Below are 23,143 nucleotides of genomic sequence, written 5' to 3' on the forward strand. Positions count from 1 at the left end.
GAGGAGCTTTGTCATGCAGTTTTGTGTAATTTTGTTGGAAATCACGACATTAGGTCATTAGAAAGTACTTGAGATATGTATCTATAATTTCACAGATACACTTTTAAATGTCCATAATTTCTGCTAAAAAAGTTACAAGTAAATCAGAGGTGGTTGAGCAGAAGCCCTCTAATAATTTGAGATTAAACCCATTATAAGTTTAATGAGGAACTGGAACAAACACAACACAGAATTTATCTTTTTAAAACTGAAATATTTTTTAACCTTAAGGCAATTTAAGGGGGAAAAGAGGATAATAATAAACTAGACTGCAAATGAATCCTGGCATCAGTACAGAAGGAAAGCTTCAGTGTATTTATTACTGTGCAAATCTATTATTGTATTCACATGTATGCTTTTAAATTACTGTTTTGTTGTACATTCATCATGACTGAATGAAAGGCAATGTGTCGGTTGATAGCAGTTTATATATGTGTTGTTGGTGTTAGCTGTGTACATATGCATGAGTGATGTATTTATCTCATCTTGTGTTGTCTTAATGTATCTTATCGTCATGTCCACATTAACAGTTCCCTCTCTGTCCTCTTGTTTCTCTGCAGAGGGCTCATCAGACCTCAACAAGAACGGCAACATTCTGATCCAGTGGCTGTCTCGACCCAACCCCAACTTCCCGAAGATCTCCTCACGTAAAACCTCCCTCTATAGTTCCCAGCCTGGCCTCCACAGCGGCAGCCACAGCTGCATGTCTGTCCTCTACTGGGCCCTGCCCATATCTGTCCTCCTGTCTCTGCAGGGCCGGCCCCGGCTGGCCCCCTGACCCGCTCCCTCCCCACGTCTCGTGCCTGTGCCCACGCCCGTGAGCGAGCGGCAAAGCTTTTGCTTCTCTTTTGGGGGGGATATTGTGTCTCTCTCTCTGTGTCTGAGACGGCTCTGACTGGGGGAGGTCTCTGGCTCCTGTGTGTGCTAGTTGGTTCTCTCTTGCTCTGTCTCTCTCTCTATCTCTCTCTTTCTCCTTTGTGGAGCATTGTGTTGTAACCGCTGGCCAGTCGACAATTCAAAAGATCAACAAAAAATGTGATGTGAAAAGGATTCGAAGTGGCAAACAGGTTTTCATTGACACCTCCTGAGATGTGTCGAAGAGCCGTTCACGCGTAAGGGGACCCCCCCTCTGCATTTGGCGGCCATGTTTTGCGCGAGCTAGCTGCGTGTTGTCATGGGTTACCACTCCTGAGATGCAGCTGCGCTTTTTTCTTTTTGTAGCGCATTGTCAATGTGGGGAGAGACGGGTGTGAAAATAAACAGAAAGGGTATATAAATATCTATATAGAAAAAATATATATTAAAAAAAATATGAAAGCTTTATTGTGAATGTGATCCGAGGACATCTTTGCTAAAGTGCTCATCTGACATCCTGGTTCCATTCGGGGATGAGAATGGCGTCTCATTCTACGTTCCATTCTCAGATTGACAGGAACTCAGCACAGGGACAGGAAGTGACATGAGTAAACCTTTTGATTTTTGGGGGAGGGAACTGTGAGGTGAAGAGTCTTGAAGTTACAGATAATAAAAGAAACAAAAAAAAGAAAAAAGAAAAAAACAGGGTAGTCTGACCACTTGAGGTTGCTTCCCATTTCACCTCATCATCAGCCATCCTCTCTTCGACTGTTATACAAAAGTTCAATAAATGCAGCTTATTTGTGCTTGCAGACTTTAAACAAATACATCTATAAATATATTTGTATTTATATATATCTATAAATCTAAATCTATATGAGTAACAATAATATTAATAATGTTTTACCATGAATAAGCTGTAGCTTATTTGCCTAAAACCTTTGGACTGCTATTGATCGCTTAGATCCTTGACTGTTATGTGTATTTTTTTATTGATTTTACATGAATACAGATGAATATTTAATAAAGGTAAAGTGTTTCGGGGGAAGGGTTTAGACCTATATTATGCAGGACTTGGTCAGTTAGTTGCCTCTCCATTCTCTCAGATGGATCAGTGGTTTACTGTCGCTTCTTGTTTTCTTTAAGGATAGGATCACGTTTCGTCATGCGCATTTGCATCCATCACCTATTTGTTTAGTGTATATATTTGTGCAAGTGTGACAGCATGTGTGTCCACGTTTGTATGTGCATGAGAGGATTTGCGTGTGAGCATACATGAGTGAGCAAATGAGAAACGCCAGTCTTGTTTGTCAAAGTGTGTTGGGGCGATTGTGTGCGTATGTAAGGTGCTTCATCATTCGGGCTTTTTCACATTGCGATCAGATACAGAAATACCTCATAAGCTTTGATTTGAGAGCGTCCGATGATCTCATTTTATTTTGATGAACATTAATCACATGAACAATGCCTTATCTTGGATTGAATGTAATGGCATTTATCTGTGAAAGAGATGGCTTTACTCATTCAAAGTTTCACTCGGAATAGAGGCAGCTTCAAACCAACTTAACAAACTCACACCCGCCAACCATCAAACCTACCAAGGTGATGTTGGACCGTTGTCCGACTACTGGGAAGGGTTTACAAAGGGCCTAGGGTATTGACACATATGGCATCTAGAAAAAAAAAAAACACTTCAGACTTGTCATTGTATTGTGATCACATATTTCTGTTGTGACTATGTAGCGAGCTATCCAAGGTTTCCTTCTGCTGGAGTTGGACTGTATGAGACCAAGCCAGACCTAGCAGTGCGATACTGTATATAACATTGGTGTTGACTGTATTTAATAATGTTCATGACTGTTATCTTCTTCTATAATATTCTATACTATGGGTAACTGTTTTGTGGCTTCACTGGCCTGCTGCGTGGGGCTGGCTAACGTTTGGCTAACGTTGAAGAAACATTCAGATGGACTACGTGCACTGCGTCTATATGCACTTTGATTTATCAGGGAAATTTTATTAATGTTTTGTAAATGTTTCATATGACACTTAATGTGCCATTCCAGTTTTTACATCATCATGGAAATTATGTATTTTATTTAAACAGCAAATATCATTTATGTACTTCATGGGTTTTTTTGTTTTGTTTTCTTCAATCGGTAAACAGATTGACTGGTTGATTTCCAAGTAATCAAGTGTTTTACCAAAGTGACTGTGAACTTGTAACTTTCGATACAGTTGAATTATTTTTCTTAAGAAAAAAATATATCTATATATTGAGCAGGGGGCAGGGGGGCGTACATCTCATTGTTTTAGTTCCTGTCATTCTCAACAGCAAAGTTGTATCAATAAAAATGTTTTAAAAAGTGTGATCTTTCTGTCACCAAGAATGTTCACTGGTTAGACTGTCAGAGAAAATGGCACATTGTCAGATGTTGCAATGACAGCATAGTTATTTTTACTGGCATGGTATAAAAAGGGTACAAGTCAAGTGTGTTTTAATATGTAGCTGAAATAAAGCACGTCTGAAGCAACACAGAGCTGCATCAGCAAGAGGGAGTAGATCTCAGATGTTGTAGATGAATAATTCCAGATGACACAATTCTATTTACAACACAAGACTGGCGACCCTTCTTTTTCCATTTCAGTTGTTCTGGACTATTCTCATGACTGCTCTTGATGTTTGGGTTTTCCTCCTCTTTCTTCCCGCATCCTCTGCTAATGGTCTGGCTTTACTACTGTACTTTGCACGGTGTGGAACCAACACACACACTCACACACGTGCATGCCCTTCACGTACAAAACTAACATGCACACAGAGACTAATGCTAAAGCGATGTCTTATGCTTTAACATGCAAAGATATATCCCAGAAATTAAACACACACACCTCTTCATAGTCTCTACCCTGCCAGCGCCAAGTCTCAGCTCTGTGTTCTCTCCTTTACAGGCCAGCGTTGTCATGGAGACCGCTCTGTGTTCTGTCGTATGGAGGTGCTGAAGCGCTACTGCTCTCTACCGGACTACCAGCGCATATGCTGCAAGTCGTGCAGCAATGTCACCATCACAGAGCCTGTACCCAACCCCACCTCCACATCCACCCCCATCACCTCCATCTGGCCCCGAGTCACAGCTCCTCCACTCACCAGCATCCAGAGCTCTGACTTCACCACCCTCCAACCCACCGAAGCCGTCATCACTACCAGTTCCACTTCTACCATAAATTCCTGGCCTGCCACTCATCCTCCTGCCTCCACCACCCCAACCCATCATTCCACACTAACTTCATGGAGTGTTACAGAAATGACCACCACTGATCCCCCAGCTACCACCAGTGCTCATGTCCTCTCTACCATCTTCCCCATGACAATCACCACAGTTTCCACAACCGTTCCTGATGTTACTACTCATCCCTTGCCTCTGCCTGCCCCAGACACAGATAGGAGCACAGATCCACTGGTACAAAGAACTACAAATAGTCCAGCAACATCTGGTACGATTCCTGCCACAGAACTTTCAACAACAACCAGTGCAACAATGGCAGATCCAGCAGAAATCACCACACAAACAGACATTCTCCCAAAATCCAAACCTGAAAAGAAAACGATACCAAAGAAAACCCAGCAGAAGGGGATTCCTTCAAAAGTCAATCCAAAAAAGAAAACACCACAAAAAAGTCTTCCAAAAAAGCCTGCCCCCCAAAGATCTATCCCAAAAAGAAAAACACTGCTCCAAAAAAGACTCCAGCAAACGCTTCTCCAAAAAAGACTCCAGCAAAGACTACTCCAGTGAAAACTACTCCGAAAAAGACTACTCCAGTGAAAACTACTCCGAAAAAGACTACTCCAGTGAAACCTTCTCCCAAAAAGACTACTCCAGTGAAACCTTCTCCCAAAAAGACTACTCCAGTGAAAACTACTCCAAAAAAAACTACTCCAAAAAAGACTACTCCATCAAAAAATTCACCAAAAAAGACTGCTCCATCACAAACTACTCCAAAAATTACTAATCCATCAAAGAGTTCTCCAAAAAGACTACTCTGTCAAACACTACTCCCAAAAACACCACTTCATCACACACTATTCCAAAAAAGACTTTTCCAGTAAAGACCACTTCAGAGAAAAAAGTCAAACCTTCCCCTAAAAAGGAGGTTCCACCAAAGAACAATCCCAAAAAGAACATTGAGCCAAAGGCAAAAGTTACAAAACAAACTCAGACGAAGACGAACATCCAAAAGAACCCCAAATCAGGACCCAAAAGTGTCTTAAACTCACAGGCCAAGGTTAATCAGAGTAAAACCAAGGTGAAAAAGACAACTCCAAAAAATAGAACTGTTAAGACACCTTTTTATTACACCACAACTGTTGCTCCTAATGCAAGCAACGAACCATCAAGAGAAGACTTTTCTTCCACTATCTCTTCCAGCGTTGATGTATATGGTACAACAACAAGCTTGCCTTTCAGTGAGTCAAGAATCAACGTCACGTACGTCAGAAACAACACAGCTGCTACAGATGAAACTCCACTGTGGTATTATGACAGCACAGACACTGCCGCCACAACACCCAGCACTTTAGATGATCCCGTTACACTCACTGCTAACATTAATGTTGAGGATGTCACAATGCCCAGTGGAACCATGGCATATGGCGACATCACACTGACTGGCAGCGGTGATCTTACAGTAGCCAGTGGGATCATCATCAGTGGTGATGACATCACAGTGTCCTACAGCAATGGGGGAGTGGTCAGTGACACCATGGTGCTGGATGACGGCCTCACCATGGTGATCCCAACCATAAACAGTGAGGACGTGACAGAACTCGCCTCGTCGCCCTGGCTGGACCTGTCGGAGTACATCCCTGTGAACATCCCTTTTCCCACGACAACGCCAGACCCCGCTACTGCCTTACCTCCCACCACGATCACTCCCACCAAAGGAAAACCAGTCACCATAACCACCACCACCACCACTCCCTTGACTGAAGAGTCTCGGCAAAGAATCGAGGACAACAACTCCATCGACGTCTTGGACAACAGGATCGTCAACGTGGACAACGACATCTCTCAGAACAACTTGATCCCAAAGCATCGGGTCAATCTCAGAGAAAGAACCAGGAACAAACGCATTCAGGAGCTTCTAGAGGAGAAGCGAAACTTTCTCCTCAGAATGAAGAGAGGCCACACCGTACAATAGACTTAGCCTTCTCATTTCTCTTATAGAGATGAACTTTTTCTCCTGAATGCCGCAATGCTTTATATCAGGCCTTTCCACAAAGAAACTTCATGTCATATCACAATCAGGACAGTTGCAGGGAGAAAATGTCATGATCAAATGTTTGAACAGTTGCTTTGGATAAAGAAAAGCCCTTTAGAGAACAAACTGTTGCAGATTTGAATCAAATCGCCTGGTCTGTACAAACACAATAATGAGAAACAGGAGGGATGAATAGTGTGCGTCCAGTTTGACCAGCCCTATACAAACCCAAGCTTTTATTTGTCAAAACCGCCAACAGCCTTGTTTTTGGATTCAGTGATGATGTAGATAAGATGTATGTAGTTTGCAAAATGGTATTATCTCTACTGGCACTTAGCGAGCAACAAAATCCCCCACCTAGAATCCAAATCTCCATCCCATCCTATATTACAGCCCAGGACTGCAGCTTCCCCCAGACAGATATGAATATACTCAGTTCCCTACCAACAGCTACTGTAGGATTAGATGAAATTGTTTCCTTGTTAAGTGTCCAACTCTCTGAATATCCTATACATACTGTGTAATGGTGCTTTAGGAAGCAGTGTGGTAATGCCTGACAATCAGAAAGTCAAAGTTTCCTTTAGGTTAAGTTGCATTGTGGAAGTTTACACTGGTTGGATTGTGTTACCATTTACAAAGCAAAGACTTTCCAAAGGGTTTCTTATCTCTCAGGAAGCTAGAATAACAGTGTGAAAGTTTGATGACAGACATTGTCAAACTTTTGGTGCTGAAATGATAAATATTAATATCTTGTTAAGCTAAGCAGAAAAAAAACTGAAGAGAAAAACATATTTTGAGTGCCGTTTTGTTTTTTTCTTTTTTGATGGTCAGTCTAGTATGGTGCTTTTTTGTCAGCGTTGCTAAAGGTAATGTCCCTCATGCACTCATATATGTAAGAAAATGCAACAAAATATATATAATAATAAAATGAACAAGCCTTTTTATATTAGCTTTATGCAATCAAAAGCTTTGAGGGCCAGTTTGTTTTCTTTTCTAAAGGTTTAATTGTTTGTACATCTCTAACTTGCAGCAACTGCAAAAACACCTACAGATCTTTCTGTACGATATCTGTACATACGAAATAGAAGTTAATGTTTAATATTTATTAAAGTTTAAGTGCCTGTGGTATTTTGCAATACATCTGTGTTGTGTGATCTTTGTTTAAACATCACCTAACCCAGTTTTGGCTGTACCATCAACTTGTGTCACTCCGTCAACCCTGACAAACAAAACATGAGGTAACTGTTGTGCAATAGCAGCAGTCTCATCAAAACATCAACAGAACCTGTACAAGCTGTTCTTCAATCTGTTTCACGCCTGATTTCAGATTTCAAAGCTATGCAATATCTGGCACGCAGGGGGAGACACAGCACAGTGTCCTGCAGTTATGTTTGTGTGCATGTGAGACTTAAAGCAGTGCTTGTAAAGCCTTACTTTATGATGACAGACTTACTGTCAGAGTCTTTGCACTGATGTCACCTCCAAAGTATAAAGACCCTGACTGGTAAGAGCATGAGTCAGCTTGACTGTCTGACCATAAAAGTCTTTCTTGCCAGTAAATTTTCACCCAGGAAATGACTTGTTTATCTTTTGGGTAACTCTTTCTACTGACAGATAAAAATGGTCACACTTTCTGCAAATGCATGCTTCTATTGGGTATTTCAAATGCAATATTCATGAAGAATTCAGTTCACGTCTGTTGTATTGGGGTGACTGATTTTAGCCTTGGTTAATGCTATCCAAGACCAACACCAGCTCTATGATTATCTACAGAGGAAATGTGCCATTATGCTGAACTCATGACTCCAACATTGGGCTGAGCATCTAAGATTCAGATAAACTAATGCTTACTAACAGCAAAACAAGAAACGGGTCTTGAAAGACATAAAAAACAAAGTTAATTGTTTACATTTCCCCTCTGCATGTTTTTTTTTTTGTCATTTTTACTTTGATTCCTTTTCAAAACTGGCCTCAACAATCCTGTAAAGTGTCCACGTGTCTCATAACAGCCATCATGTCTGTCAACAGACTATTAGATTTACTCATAAATGCTTGAGCACGTGCACCGTGCAGCAAATTAAAACTTTATGGTTTATAATCATAACTGTCAGTCTCCATTTTGTCCCCGTCAGACAAACAAAATACAAAGCGTGTGACCGAATACTACCAGGAAAGTAAATATTTAAGTCTAGCATTTGTACTCTGATAAGGTCAGGTGATGCTCCCACATGTGAAGGGGTGAGATATTTGCAAAACACAGAGGACAATTTGTGAAAAAGCAGAAGCTGTCAATCAACAGTCGGTAACCTTTGAGTCAAGTGCTCAGCTTGGTAATTTATTCACATTAATAAACCGTCGAATCATGATTCATTCTAATCATGATTCAGAAATGAAAAGACCATTTTGGAAAGGGTTCATTGTTCAAAGCAAAGTAGCTTCTCTCAGAAAACAGAAACACACCGGTAGAAAATTGTGATCTGTTCTGAGGGCGATGATTAACAGTACTAATAGGAAAATGTCAGTCCACAGAGTCACAAAGGTTCATGGATGTGTTTTAGTTTTTTTTTTTTTTCCTTTTGTTTGGTTCATTTGAAGTAAGGTTTGCCATATTTGCCTTTTCTTTCGACGCAGGGCTGGACTCCTTAGTGTTGATTTTTGTTCTTGTTCCTTTGTTTTTGTTTTTTTTGCTGTCTTTAATAATCTCACACTTGTGTCATTCTTAGGAACATTTTGAAGACTCACTGTTAGAAGTGTTGGTTTTCTGAACAGGATTGCTCAATTAATTGAACAAATGCAAACTATGACCTTGTAACTGACCCACACTCGGTACGCTCAGTAACAAACAACAATCACTGGCCTCAACCTTTATGTGCACACACCCACACAGACACACAGCTGGCAGAATCCCTCCTACTAGACAGATAGCAGTTTTAAGTGATGTAGCTCAGCTCTGAGTGAGGACGGTGAGAATCAGAAACTGAAGCAGGTGAAGATGAGAGAAGAGCTGGTAAAGAGAAAAGATGATATGCCAGCCCTGTAGGCAAAGCTGACTTCAGGAAACATAATACAGAGCAAGTACTACAAGAAAAAAGTTGAAGCTTTGAAGAGAAACACAACCGATTTGTGTCAACAGCTTAAACAATGTCCTTCAATAGGAAATGACTGAAAAACACATCGCTTAACGGAGGACTTGTGAGACACAGCAATTTATTACACAGGTGTTTGATAAACGTACTATAAACATGAAAACCATTTCACTGAATGTTATTTTATTTTTAATTACGCCTAATGCTGAAGAAGTGTCCGAACAAGTAAACAAAACAAACAAACAAAAAAACGATTAAATTAAAGGACCACTGTGAAGGATTTTATGGCCTTTTTATGGGTTAGGCTGCAAATTGCGACTAACTGAAAACCCCCTCTTTTCCATACATGTCCAACCTATGTTGGTGATCTTTTTACAGAAAAACATGGAAGGCTGTTTGTAGAGCCAGTGTTGGGTTTCTCCATTTTAGAAGTATGGTGGTACAACATGACAGCTGTGTAAGAACACCTGCTCCCTGTGTAGAGAGGCTCCTTCTCAGGAAACGAAAGCACAAGGATTAGTAGATACAGGTGATTAGATACTAATAAAAACAGAATGATGCTGTGCGTAATTTGTGCTCATAGATTCCCCTAAGTTCTACAAACTAGTCTTTAAATTGTGATGATATTCTCCAGCCCACTGCCTAAACACTGCACTTGCAGGTATTGAGATAGTCAACAGCGTCATGAAATTTACCAACAGCACTCCAGAAACACTGTGGCTCATTAATCAAGAACATGTGAGTGCTAAAGTTACAGACAGAAGAAGTCTACTTAAGGCAACACTTGCATTAATAGGTGACAGCTCCCTGCTGAAGATAATGACTGAAAGAAGAAAAATAAAGACAATAAAAGTACAGATTTACTGTACTAAAGCTTCATTTCTAGGGTTGTGTGGCCATATATGGCCATATGATGGGGTGGTCTGCGTCTTCCTCAAGCTTGGGTCTTTTGCCAGATACCTGGGAGCTTGAGTGTTCTGCACATTGTCTTGCTTTTCCTGAGAATACTCTCAGATGTTGCACTTGAAATCTGCTGGAGCCACTCTCCCAGTCCAGTTGTTACAGCAGCTAGTGCTCATATTACCACAGGGACCACTTTCGGTATCCTCTTACACATCTGTTCCAGTTATTCTTTTACGTGCTGGTGACTGTCGATCTTCTGTGTCCTCTAATGTTCTTTGTCTATATGATATGTCTGGTTGGTTAGCCAGCAGCTGACAACCATCTGGAACTGAAAGTCCCACAGGATGAAGGTACTTTTTTGGTATGCGCGACTGAGCTTTCTAACCCATACTTGGCAAACACGTTTTCAGTCACTTGGTATAACATGCTTGAGCGCAGCCAACGTGCAGGGTCAAAAGCCATAGCTGTCAGTTTCATCCCCTTCAGAGACAAACAAAAAACTAAGTTTGTGGCCAAGTAGTACGTAAAAAATAAATACTAAAGTCAAACATTTGTGTCTTGATAAGCTCAGGTAATACTTCCATGTGTGCAGGTGTAAAGTGAGTACAACACAGACAGGACCATTTGTATAAAGCAGGAGCTATCACTCCGTAGTTGGTAACCTTTCAATCGAGGCAGCTTGGCAATTTATTCGGACTGATAAATTGTGATCATGATTCAGAAATGACAAGGGTTCATTGTTCAAAGCAAAGTAGCTTCCTTTAGAAAACAAAAACACACCGCGCTGTCCACATGTGCATCTTCCGCCCTGCTACTATGTGCTGGACAGTCACAGGAGTGTCTTTGCACACGCTGCATCTTGAATGCTGTCTGCTGGGACTCGCATCTATTCCACACACCGATCAGCCACAACATTATGACCACTGACAGGTGAAGGGAATAATGTCGATTGTTTGACATGTACCACCCATGTAAACATTGCAGGTCCAGCCAACCCCTCAAACTACCATGGCAACAGCAGTCGTTGATGCCAGTTTCCACCCTCAGCAGGTCAATGAACCCTGACACGTTGCAGAAATTGCTCAGGAGTGACCCAGGGAACACAACAAAGCAAAGGTGTTCACATGGGTTCCACACTCCCCGGATCCAAATCTTACTGAGCATCTGTGGGATGTCCCAGGATAAGCCTGATCTAGGTAGGTCCTGTGAGGTCCTGTGTCCATGCTCCACTGGGTCAGAGGAGTTTTAGCCGCACAAATGAGACCAACACAACATTAGGCAGCTGGTCATAATGTTATGCCTGGTCTGATGTATTACTGTCTGTGTAATCACCTGTTTTTCTATCCGCTGTGCTTATTTGTTATTTTGACTTTGAATTCAAACTAACTACTTCACAAAGCCCCTCCTGGAGTTCACTTGCCCTTCAATTAATGCCAGATAATGAATTTGATTACATTATAAGCTTCACAGATGTATTCGCCCATGTACCAGATGATACCATGCGCTTGTTATTTTTCCCACTGCCTGTAATTGAATATTTCCTCCAAACATGTCAAAACACGCTTGTTCTTGGAAACAAACATCTTTCTAAGGAAACTCCCTTCTCTGCCCTTCAGAGGACGCCCACCATTTCTGAGAATTCCTCCGGCAAATGGAAGCTCAGTGATAAAAATCAATAACCAGGCTCAACAATCAGAGCCTTTCCATTTATCCACCCTTCAGTGCTCATCTCTCTCTACTCTCAATTTGCACTAAGGCTTTTATCAGCCATAAAGCATAAGCATCCTCCTGTATCAATCAAATTCTTATTGAGCCTATAAATGGATGAGAACAAGAGAGAAGACATGCACTAAACAGAACTCAGTAAAAATTTAACCCTCATTATCCCTTTGCATTTAAAATGTGTTTTTTTCTGAAATAATTACATTTTTTTTTTGTTTTAGTTATTTAGCACAAAGCTGACATTATCTGTGATGCAGATTTACTACCCAACATTATCACTGCAAGGTGAACTGAAGATGTAAGGTGGATCAAAAACACTGTATCTGACAAGTCACAGTCAGAAGAGCTTAGGTGTATAATAATAACATTTAGCAGCTTCAGTGTCACTGTGACACTCGCAACTGGGACACCCTGACTTTGACTGTCACAGCAGTGAGAACACAGTTGGAATGAATGATGGCTCAGTCCCATTAAGTGTCCCAATAAGCCATGACAGTAAAGTAGTGAGCATAAAAGTGGGACTACATCACCAGTGAACCGCCTGTGCTTGTCCAAAGGTTGACAGTGGAACACATTACAAGGCACTTGTGTTTGATTTTTTGTTCTTACAGATCCATATGCTGCAGTGGGCAGGACTTCAACAGTGAGTATACACAACAAACACCGACAGGAATACATTCTTACTCAGTATATGCAGTTTATACAGTGCTCGTTTGTGAAAGCAAAAGATACTCGAAGTTGATTCATGTTATTTTTATGACTTTTTACTACAACATCATTTATCTGGAGGAGAAAAAGCAGTGCAATGCATTGTACTTACTGCATGTTTCCATGAGTTTTGCGTTTTCTAAGTTTGAATGCCAAGAATATGACAATGCAATGACTAATTGTCTGTCTTTGTTAAGTCTACACATCCCAAACACATCATTCATTTATGAATATTAAGCCCGTGGATAAGAGAGCAACCTTCATGTAAGCACACATAGAGCAAAAAATTCAACAACTACCAGCACGGCCATTTCTGGCTTCTCTCTTACATTTACGTCATGCTGTCTCTTTTGTAACTACAGCCTGGCTGATGTCGAGCCTGTTGTGTGTCATTAGCAGGATGTACATCATGAATGCAGGGCAGTGTGGGGTCTGATAGTCTGTCTGTGAAAGACAACCGAAACGAGGTACGTGCCGCTCTGTGCATCTGTGTGTGCGTGTGTGTGTGTGTGTGTGTGTGTGTGTGTGTCTTTAAGGGAAATTTAATTTCTTGTGACTATTCCGTGAGAGAGCCATAAAAAGCCAGGAATCTTTTTATAGTCTGCAAAAAAGGCATAACTCTCCTGACTCATCAGGGGACCTGCTGCTTTAACAGACATTTCCACACGTTTAACCACACCAGAGAAGGTGGAGTCTTTTCTCCAGACACAGGGACAGATTGTGAAGAGTCTGACAACGACGGTGGGTATAAACCCTCTGAGCAATGATCCTGTAACCCTACACAACTATATACAGCATAAAAACTATACTATAACAATATTCTGAAATACACTGGTAGTATCTGTATTTGTCTCATAATACTTGAATAAAATATCATTCCAGGGAGTAGTTGAAGTAAATGTATTTTAAAATCACAAGTTACTACAACAGCTTACAGTTTGCTAGCTAGCTATCTCCTCGTCTAGCAAATGCATCTTTTCTGGATGCCAGAATTTGCAGAACAACTCAATTTTCTCAAAAAAATGTCCTAAGAATGATAAAATCAGGGCTGCACAGTGGCTTGGTGGTTAGCATTTTCGCCTTGAAGGTAGAAGATCCCTGGTTGGGTGCGTAGGTTTTCTCCAGGTGCTCCAGCTTCCTCCCCGTCCAAACACATGCCGAGGTTAACTGGTATGTCTAAACTGTCCGTAGGTGTGAATGCGAGTGTGATTGTTTGTCTATATATGTAGCCCTGTGTTTGAATGGTGACCTGTTCAGGGTGTCTCCTATCCTCGCCCTGTATCAGCTGGGATAGTCTCTAGCGCCCCCCAAAACCCTAGTGAGGATTAAGCAGTGTTTAGAGAATGGATGGATGGATGATGAAATCAGGAAGAGGTGGATTGATTTTAGTGGGGAGCTGAGGATCACCACCAACATCCACCTCTGCACTTTACACCAAGTAGTTCTGCAAACTTTCACTGGGCACAGCTGTGATTTACGGACAATCCAGTGCTTGTCAATGCGGCTTTCATCTCCTCATTCCACCGACATCTGGTGCCATCGTCAGGAGTACATGCCAGCTAATGAGGATGAATTTCCTTTTATGCTCAGCTTGTTACAGCATTATTAAAGCTACCTTAGCATTTCAGCTCAGAGAACGCTGCTCATCTTGTCATTATTTTGAAGTGACAAACTCAGAAAACTCATCTTTTACATCTTGATAAATCTTGAACCTACAAATGTCTACTGACTTCTCGTTATGAAATGTGCTCCACTACAGTAAACTTTGAATTTAAATGTCTGACACAAATTTAAATTTGACTGACTTTAACCTCATGAACATCAAAACAAAAGCTGTTTGTCAAACCTGCATATCAGAAATTCCATTTTTTATACCAGTGGTCAGAGGTTAGGCTTACAACATTAAATCCTGACACACAAATACGCTGAATGAATCTAATTTGTTTACAACCCCCTAACTGAATTATAGCCGTGGTCAGAACCTTGTGATTTGCTTTTAAACCTTTGCCTACCACAAGGTTGTTCCAAATGTTACATGGCAAACGGTCTGTATTTATATAGCGCTTTACTGTACCTTGCAAGGTACCCAAAGCACTTTTACAAGATACGTCACATTCACCCATTCACACACATTCATACACTGATGGTGGAAGCTGCCATGCAAGGCGCTAACCACGACCCATCAGGAGCAATTAGGGGTTAGGTGTCTTGCTCAGGGACACCTCGAGCACGACGGGCCGAGGATCGAACCGGCAACCGTCCGGTTGCAAGACGGCCACTCTACCCACTGAAAGTGACTGTGAGAGCAATAAGCTTCTGAATAATTCAATTCCATCCCATGCAGTAATCTCATCGGGAGAAATAAAAAGTGTTGCCTCCATCCTGTAACGTGCTGCCCTAGTTTTAGCTTTGACCTTTAGCAAGCAAAAAATAACAGCTAGTTTTAACACAAAACCACAAACTAGACAATGTTTTTGTCAATGAAATTCTCTTTACATCTTGTCCAAAACCTTACGGTGATGAAAAAATGTTTTCAGACACCCCATGCATTTGTGAACTACAATGCATACTCACATGAGGTATGGCAAGAAAAACTGTGTCTTCTAATAAAAAGCACAACTTTCATTGGCAGATCACTGGCACCAAAATGATCCAATACTCAAAATTTCTTATGTATTTTTATGGAAACAATCAATTTTAAGTTTCTAAGGATTTTTTTTAAGGATTTGTTTAGTATTTTGGCTGTGAAGGTACTAAAAGAGGGCTGCACAGTGGTGTAGGCCCGGGGTGGGCCTGGGATCTTTCTGCGTGGAGTTTGCATGTTCTCCCTGTGCATGCGTGGGTTTTCTCCGGGTACTCCGGCTTCCTCACACAGTCCAATAATATGCTGAGGTTAATTGATCACTCTAGATTGCCCGTAGGTATGAATGTGAGAGTTTTAATGCATAAACCAAAGAATTTAGAAGAATTAAAAGCAGTACTTCAAGAAGAATGGGACGAGATTAGCTCTCAACAGTGAGAAAGGCTCGTGGGAAACATGCTAGCCAGGAGGAGAGTTTTGCTTGTTAATGACAGCACCACTAAATATTAATTTGATGATATGATCTTTTTTTTTTGTTAAATTTTGAATACATTCTCTGTCATTTGTTGACTTTGGCACCGACAATGTTGAGAACTGATGCATTGAAACTGTCAAGAATTTAGTTAGCTTTTCTTGTAAACAATAAATTGAAAAAAAAATACTATTTGTGTGTGTCTGCCTAATGCAGCCACACCTTTTGAGACACAAAAAGTATTTTTCCACAAATATTTCATGATAACATTCGAAATTGTGTAAAATTTTAAGGGTGTCCAAAAACTTTCCATCACTGTACAACGCGTTAATCTTATTTGTTTAGTGGCGGTTGAAGATTTGGCTGACTGATCACAAGATTCTGCTCCAGACTTCGGCCCTGTGCTCTGACCTCGGCTTCCCCAGAATCTGGGATATGCTAAAAGAATGAATTTCATTGTATTCTACAATGACAATCACAAGCTGAACCTTATTATTGCATCAAACACGTTTTTACCCAGAAATGCAGTTAGTGCAAGGTTTGCTGGAGGTCACACCCGACTCGGCTTTGTAAACACACAGCCCCATCGCCCACATGATAATGAAGAACACTGCCAAATATCAAACAGCTGGAAAGCCATTTACAGATTTAATGGCAACTAATAAATTCATCTCCGGAGGGGATTGTAGACTCATGTGACTCATGTGCCGTATACGAAGCCTCAGCTGAAAGGCTTCTGGAAATCAATGGTCCTGTGAGCTCTGTGTTGTTTGCATTGTGCGCACAAATACACAAACACTCCCACACACAGAAACAAAGTAAACACGTGCAGAATTTTCACGTGCACACTAGATTATCTGAATTGTATGCTTCACACAAGACAGTCAAACATGCTCAAAGCGTCACAATATGTATGTTTGCGTTTTGTCAAGGGGTCATTCATTTAGGCCAGTTTATCAGAACGACAGCAGTTGACCGTGTTCACTTTTTCATTTTTAGAAATGTCATGTTCTGGGGGAAAAAAGGTCAATAAATAAACCTGAATCTTTTATCCTTTCTCTGTTTCTTTTTCCTTCTCTTGTTCATTTTATTCTTGTTCTCTCCCTCATAATTTCCCCCTTTCTTTGTGCATAGCCTCTCATTCTGTCTGTTCCCTATTTTTCTGCCTCTTTTTTTTTCTTTCCCTCCATCAATACAGTCAGCCAGAGACAGTGCTGGGGCTGAGGAAATGGATGGTGTGTCTATTTTTAGATCCAGGGAAGGAGGGCAAACCAAAAGTAAGCTAGGGAGAGAGGGAGCAAGGGAGAGCGAGGGAGGAGGAGGGATGTGAGGAGAAGATAAATCTGCATTCTACCTCTGCCTCTGGTCAGAGACAGCTGAAGCTACAGAGCGCGATCAAGGCGAAGCAGCCTCACTGGATGGAAACACAGGATCACAAATATCTCGGAGCCAAACTGATGAAGGCTGATATCTGAATCTGCAAGAGCAGAACACTGAAGAAAAGATCCAGCGGACGCAACAAAGACCATCTGTAAGCAGGTGAGTGTGAAGGCAAAATGTGCAGAAAATCCTTACATAATTACTGAAAATGCATGAGGTGAAAAATATACACAGGGTGCCTGTTTTGTGCCTCAGCCTAGAGCCGCTGCCATGGAACCATCTTTAGCTGTTGTATACCGAAGGTGTGGTCTAAATTTAGCAATGGTTACACCTTGGAAGAAAGAGGGAGAGGCTGGCATTTTGGTTTGGCTTGGACTATTTTTGGCACCGAGGTCGAGATAAAAATACATCGTGGGCTACACTCAGGGTTATGACAATATGGGGTTGCGTAAAAAAACACAGACTGACACATTCTGTGGCTTTACACGACTGGGACTGGTATTTAAAATAGTCATCTATTTATGTAGAGTCTAGCTACTCCTTGCTGGGGTTGTTTGTGTTGTACACTGCCACTCCAAAGTAAGCAGGGGAGGAGAGGAGAGGCTTCTAGTTTGGTGAATTTACTTGATACAGTGGATTTATAATCTGAATGGGACTTCCTGGAAAATCAGTTGTAAAATAAATACAGTAAACAATCATGGGCAGGAGATAGCTGTGTTTTGAACAGGCGACGAACAGTTCCTGTGTGTATCATGTCACTGGAAAATGCATGATGCTGTGCAGCGTGCTTCAAAAAGCAGTTTTTGGTCTCCTATTGGTTGCATAATATAGTGACTGAATATGCTTTTAGATCAATTCTAAGGCTTTGAAATAGCTGCTACGATGGGATAGTGATCAAATCAGATTATTGCTTCAGTTTAGACACTCATCATTAGCATTTGCCATTGCTATCAAAACCTCGACCTTCTCAAAAGGTGAAAAAATTTACATTTATTGTAAAACACAAATCAATGGGAAAATTACTTTTCTGAGGCATTTATACTGACATTACACTCCCTAATGTTGTTTTGCCTCTAAATATGACCTCTCCCTCCTTGTCTTTATCCCAGCTATGCGACCACGGTCCAGATTGCTGGCCAAGACAAGACTCATGCTGCCCACAATCAGAGAGGGCACCGAGGAGACGGTGAGAGACCTGAATGAAGCCAACACACTTCATTTTGCTGCTCACGGCCAGGCTGTCTCATCAGAGGACTACCTCCTCTCCATCTGCCACCTGGCACACCCCACTTTCCCAACCAGGGATGTTTCCCCCGACAACTTCCACTTACGGCAGCAAGATGCCGTACAGCAGAGGCAGAGGCCGTCACGGCTTAGTGGGACCTCATTAACCACATTTGAATTCAACCCAAAAGAGGAGGAACACGCCATTGATTTGCAGCAGAGAGAGTGTAAAGAACTGAATGGCGAGACTATGTTTGGTGGCTCTGACCCTCTGGAGTATCTTTACGGACACCAGAATAACCTCTCTGGCATGAGGAAGGCATTTGTTGAGGAAAGGTTTGTAAGGCAACATGGGAGCGCATGGGACGGCCAGGCTCACACCAGAGCCCACAGCATCCCCCACGCTTCAAGTCCAGACTTCCCACGCCAACGCAAGAGCAGCTGCCCTGAGTTGCACACCAGCACTGTCACTTCAGTTCCAAATATCTCCCCAAAACACAGTTTATCCAGGTCAGAGGGGAGGAGAGTCCGCTCAGCAGACAGAGGAGACAGACTGAATCCAACCATCAAACAATCCCTCATCTCCCAGTGGATCGCTGACTGCAAATTGGCATGGAGGGAGGCGCGCGTTCGAGCCTGTATGCTGCCCGCTATTGCTGAGATTTAGGATGCAAATGACTAGTGATTATGACATTCCACAATAAAATATCCTCATCTTTGTGTGTGTCAGTGCCTGGCATAAGGAGATATGTAGAAATACTCATTTAAAAACATACAGATGCAAGTAAATATTGTCATGATTGTCATTCTGTAATGTTATATCAGCGTCACTATTTACTATTATATCCTTACAGCTCTTTATGTATGCAGGTGATCATACAAATTCATGACAGTGGACAAATCTGTATCATCTTTTTATATCTTCTAGTGTTTTGTGTATTACACATCAAGAAATAAACCATTTTTTTGATACTCTCAAGTGAATTGTGTGATCTGTGTTGTTGTTGTTTTTGGGTTTTTTTTGAATGACAATCTGTGTTTTCCTTGCATGTGGAAACCCTTCAAACATGAACTCCGCTCTTGGCTCTGCTGGTGCCAGGCGCTGGGGTTTCTATGGTAACTGTCATGGGATCCTGCGTTGGTAAAAGCGCAGGAGGAGAAAAGAGGACAGCTGTTCAACCTACAGATGCAAAATGTAGGACATTTACAGTTGCGTGGGGTAAAACAGGACTGCATGCATGTAACTGTAAAAAAAATAATAATAAATTTCGGCAAAATAATAATCTTACCAGTGATGTTTATGAGTGATATTTATACATTTTATATTTCACAAAAAACACAAAATTTACACTTCAGTCATATCACAATCCATGCAAAAATGTACCAGCTATGATCAGTAAGAGGTTGAGACCAGAAAACACATAACACGAGGATGTACGTTTAAATCTGGGTCACTAGAGGGCAGGCTTAAGTCATTCCCTAAACTACAAAATGCCTTACATAAGCAACCCATCATCACACATTTTATAATCGCAAATCTCCTGTAATCTGTTCAAACCCGTGTAGTATTTACGGTACTGAGGTAGCTCTTAGTGTGTAGTTATTTTCAGCCTTTCAGTTTAGGACTGAGGGCTCAGGTCCCAATCACAGCTGCACCCAAACGTTTTGAGCCTTCCATCTTTTTATAATGACGGTTTTAAAGGGGGAAACAGAACACGGAGAAAAGTTTTTGAAAACTGCTGCACTGTCAGCGTTAATGGTTATAGGATAAGTTCACCTTAAATATGGAAAACAAAGCAAAAAAAACCCAAAAATATTATATTTGATTACTTACTTTTAGTGGTGTCTGGTTAGTTTCAGTTTTATTTGGATACTTTTAAATATCTGCCTCTCATTTTTTTTTGCCTGGAACTGAATGGAGATGTTTTCCTGCTAATGAAAATATAGAAAAATTACATTGACAACGAAGTGGCACAGTGTGAATAGTTTTCATCAGAGCTGCTTTCTGTTGTAGCAAATTTTATTTTGTGCTTCATGCATTATATTTGTAACAAACAGGTCAAGGCATGACAGTTAATCAGAGCACAGAACAGACATGACTCTGAGTAGTTCCTTGTTTTGTTTTGTTATGGTATGTGATGTTGTTACAAGCTTCAAAAACCAAGGCCACGAGTCTCCTCAGCTGAAGGGTCTGTGTTGTGTCGATGAGACAAGCTGTGCTGTGTGAAGGACACTATTCTAAGTTTGTATTTTGTCTTTTTGTCATGTCAGACCTCTCAACTCATGCCTGGTGTCAGAGCTCTACCTGCCTTTCAGCTGGAATATTCATTCTGCATTTCAAAAATAAATACTGTTGCATCTTGACTGTTTTCCTACTGTGTATTCTGATTTTCTGATATTTTAATATTAGCACCACAGAAGAGAATCCATTCACCTCATTTGCTCCAGACTGGAGGCAGAAGACGAGCTCAGGAATTCAGGGTCATATCGGGCAAATATGTCACTTGTAGTTTGGATGAAACTGACCATTTAGAGTCAATCAGTACACATCCAAATGTACAACTGCCTTGCAGGTAAATGAATACTAAACATAAGCAGCACAAAGCAAGATAATAGAAGATACGACTGTGTTTCACTGGCGTAGATGATGAAGCCCAGTTTGATCTTTCTATTACTAATTATTGCAACTAGAGGAAGAAAAGTATTTCAACAATTCAAAAATAATTAAACAGGATAATATCAAAAGGTTGGTGATTTTTTTGTAGTACAAATTTTTATTTTTCGCAAGAGTAATGACACCACTTCCCTTCAGATCGGTTACTTTAAAGGATCTTATGGTTTCACATAATCTGGGTCTTTCCAGCCTCCTCCAGCTGTCCTACTTGTGCAATATCATCAGCCTTTCTTGACTAAATGCTGACATCTGGTAAAAAAATAATAATAATAATAATAATTAATTAATTTGAAATGAATAAATAAATTTAAAAAATGCTTTTTTAAAAAAAGTCTGCTGGGGTTAAAAGCACAAGCACATGCAGTGTGGTGATGATGAGATGGGTTAAAGCAAAACTCCAAATCTGCAAAACTGTTTACTCTTTTTGGAACCTGACTGTAAACTTATGAGCCAATCTGTCTGTTGTTAACATCCAACAATATTTACTTCTGGCCATCTTTGGCATGTGAAGTTTGATGAGAAACTTAACAAACGCTGTACCTGACATAACTTTGGTTATTTTATCGTTCAGTAAAACCAGCTACATCTGGAACACTCCCTGAAGGTGTCTGGGGTTAACATGGCGAGCTTTGAACTTTAATTATATTTTGGGGGAGCACCAAATCTGACAGGTCAAGAGAGATGGTTGTGCTGTTGTGCCTCTATAGTTGCCCCAGACGAGGGGTGTGTGTGTGTGTGTGTGTGTGTGTGTGTGTGTAAGATAGAAGTACAAGATTGTGTGTGTGTGTGTGTGTGTGTGTGTGTGTGTGTGTGTGTGTGTGTGTGTGTGTGTGTGTGTGTGTGTGTGTGTGTGTGTGTGTGTGTGTGTGTGTGTGTGTGTGTGTGTGTAAGATAGAAGTACAAGATTGTGTGTGTGTGTGTGTGTGTGTGTGAGTGTGAGTGTGTGTGTGTCTGTGAACAGTCTCTACCTCAAGTGCTGAGGTCTAACAAGTTGAAATTATTTCAGATGAGCTAGGAATGGCCTCTCAGCAGAATGATTAGATTTTTGGTTCATTGAGTTCAAAAACAGCTCCACTAGAGGCCAAAGGTCACTTTTTCAAGAATGTTGTATAACTTCAAAAAGGTAGAAAAAAGATTTATGGTGTTTGGTGCAGATAAGCAAACATGTGGGAGCTTGCCATTGGGGGGATGTAATATTTGATCTTGGGTGATATTTCAAAGTCAAACTCAAGATCAAAACATTTTCATATTGCCATTATATTTTAAAGCACATATAATGTGTGTCTGTGTGTGTGTGTGTGTGTACATGTGTGTGTATATATATATATATATATATATATATATACACACACACACACACACACACACACACACACACACACACACAGAGAGAGAGAGAGAGAGAGTATACAAAGGCATTCTGTTCACACAAAATAATTTTGGTAAAATTCCTGCACTTTTAAAAAAAAGCCTGTTTATCCATTTATCCGGCACAGTGTGACTGTTCAAATGATAGTTTTCTTGAGTCCATTTAATGTAGCAATGGCTCTGAGGTAAAAACTATTCTATGAGCGGGAGGTTCTTGTTTTGAGTTGCCGGTAGCATCTGCCTGAGGGCAGCATTTCAAGAAGACGGTAAGCAGGACGGGACAAGTCTTTTCTGGAGGCAGCGGGATGTAGAGATGTCCTCAAAAGCAGGGAGGAGTGTGTGTTATTTTTTGTGCAGCTTTTATCACCCCCTGCAGAGACTTTTTGTCACCTGCCGAGCTGCTGCCATACCACACCAGGACGTAATAGGTTAAAAAACACACAGTACAGTGAGAGAAAGACAGTAACAGATGCTGAGATAAGTTGATTTTTCTGAGGGATGTTAACACTTAGATGCATAAGTGGGTCTAAAATGACCCGGTGAGGTCATTTTCTTGCAATATCTTTGCAATGAAAGTTGATATAATTTCTTATTCCAGGTATTCTTCAATAAATGATTTTTGATATCATTCCATTTAAATTTCTAAGGTACCTTTTATTCTTTTTTAGAAATTGTAATATTTGCAATACTACCCCAAGCTTTCATAAGTGGGTCAAAAATGACCCACACGCATTTTCCATAGAATGTCATGAAAATCTGTGATTCTTATCAACTCTTACGTCTATGTTTATTGTGGCCCACACAAACTATGTCAGAAATATCACCGATCAGAAAGATTATTTTACACAGCAAGAGCTGATATATGTAAGTATTAT

At 40.8% G+C, this 23,143-nt stretch overlaps 3 protein-coding genes across 5 annotated transcripts in view; all 3 read left to right on the top strand.

The window, feature by feature from the left end:
* LOC110948118 (A disintegrin and metalloproteinase with thrombospondin motifs 2-like) overlaps window positions 1-3,266 on the top strand; it is a 122,194-nt gene extending 118,928 nt beyond the window's left edge. For all 3 annotated transcript variants that reach the window (XM_051954235.1, XM_022189512.2, XM_022189513.2), the window contains one exon: window positions 600-3,266. In XM_051954235.1, the coding sequence (XP_051810195.1) occupies window positions 600-817 (218 nt within the window). In that variant the 3' untranslated portion in view covers window positions 818-3,266. The remainder of the gene's footprint in view (window positions 1-599) is intronic.
* A 120-nt stretch (window positions 3,267-3,386) lies between these two features.
* LOC127535704 (uncharacterized) lies at window positions 3,387-7,288 on the top strand. Its single transcript, XM_051954251.1, has 2 exons — window positions 3,387-3,646; window positions 3,844-7,288. Exons 1-2 carry the CDS (start codon window positions 3,574-3,576, stop codon window positions 4,683-4,685), a joined length of 915 nt encoding a protein of 304 aa, XP_051810211.1. The 5' UTR covers window positions 3,387-3,573; the 3' UTR covers window positions 4,686-7,288.
* A 9,631-nt stretch (window positions 7,289-16,919) lies between these two features.
* Window positions 16,920-19,205, top strand: si:dkeyp-72g9.4 (uncharacterized). Its single transcript, XM_022189515.2, has 2 exons — window positions 16,920-17,161; window positions 18,112-19,205. Exon 2 carries the CDS (start codon window positions 18,114-18,116, stop codon window positions 18,891-18,893), a length of 780 nt encoding a protein of 259 aa, XP_022045207.2. The 5' UTR covers window positions 16,920-17,161; window positions 18,112-18,113; the 3' UTR covers window positions 18,894-19,205.
* Window positions 19,206-23,143: the final 3,938 nt, after the last annotated feature.

The sequence above is a fragment of the Acanthochromis polyacanthus genome, chromosome 10 (genome assembly GCF_021347895.1).
Source record: "Acanthochromis polyacanthus isolate Apoly-LR-REF ecotype Palm Island chromosome 10, KAUST_Apoly_ChrSc, whole genome shotgun sequence".
Taxonomy (NCBI): Eukaryota; Metazoa; Chordata; class Actinopteri; family Pomacentridae; genus Acanthochromis; species Acanthochromis polyacanthus.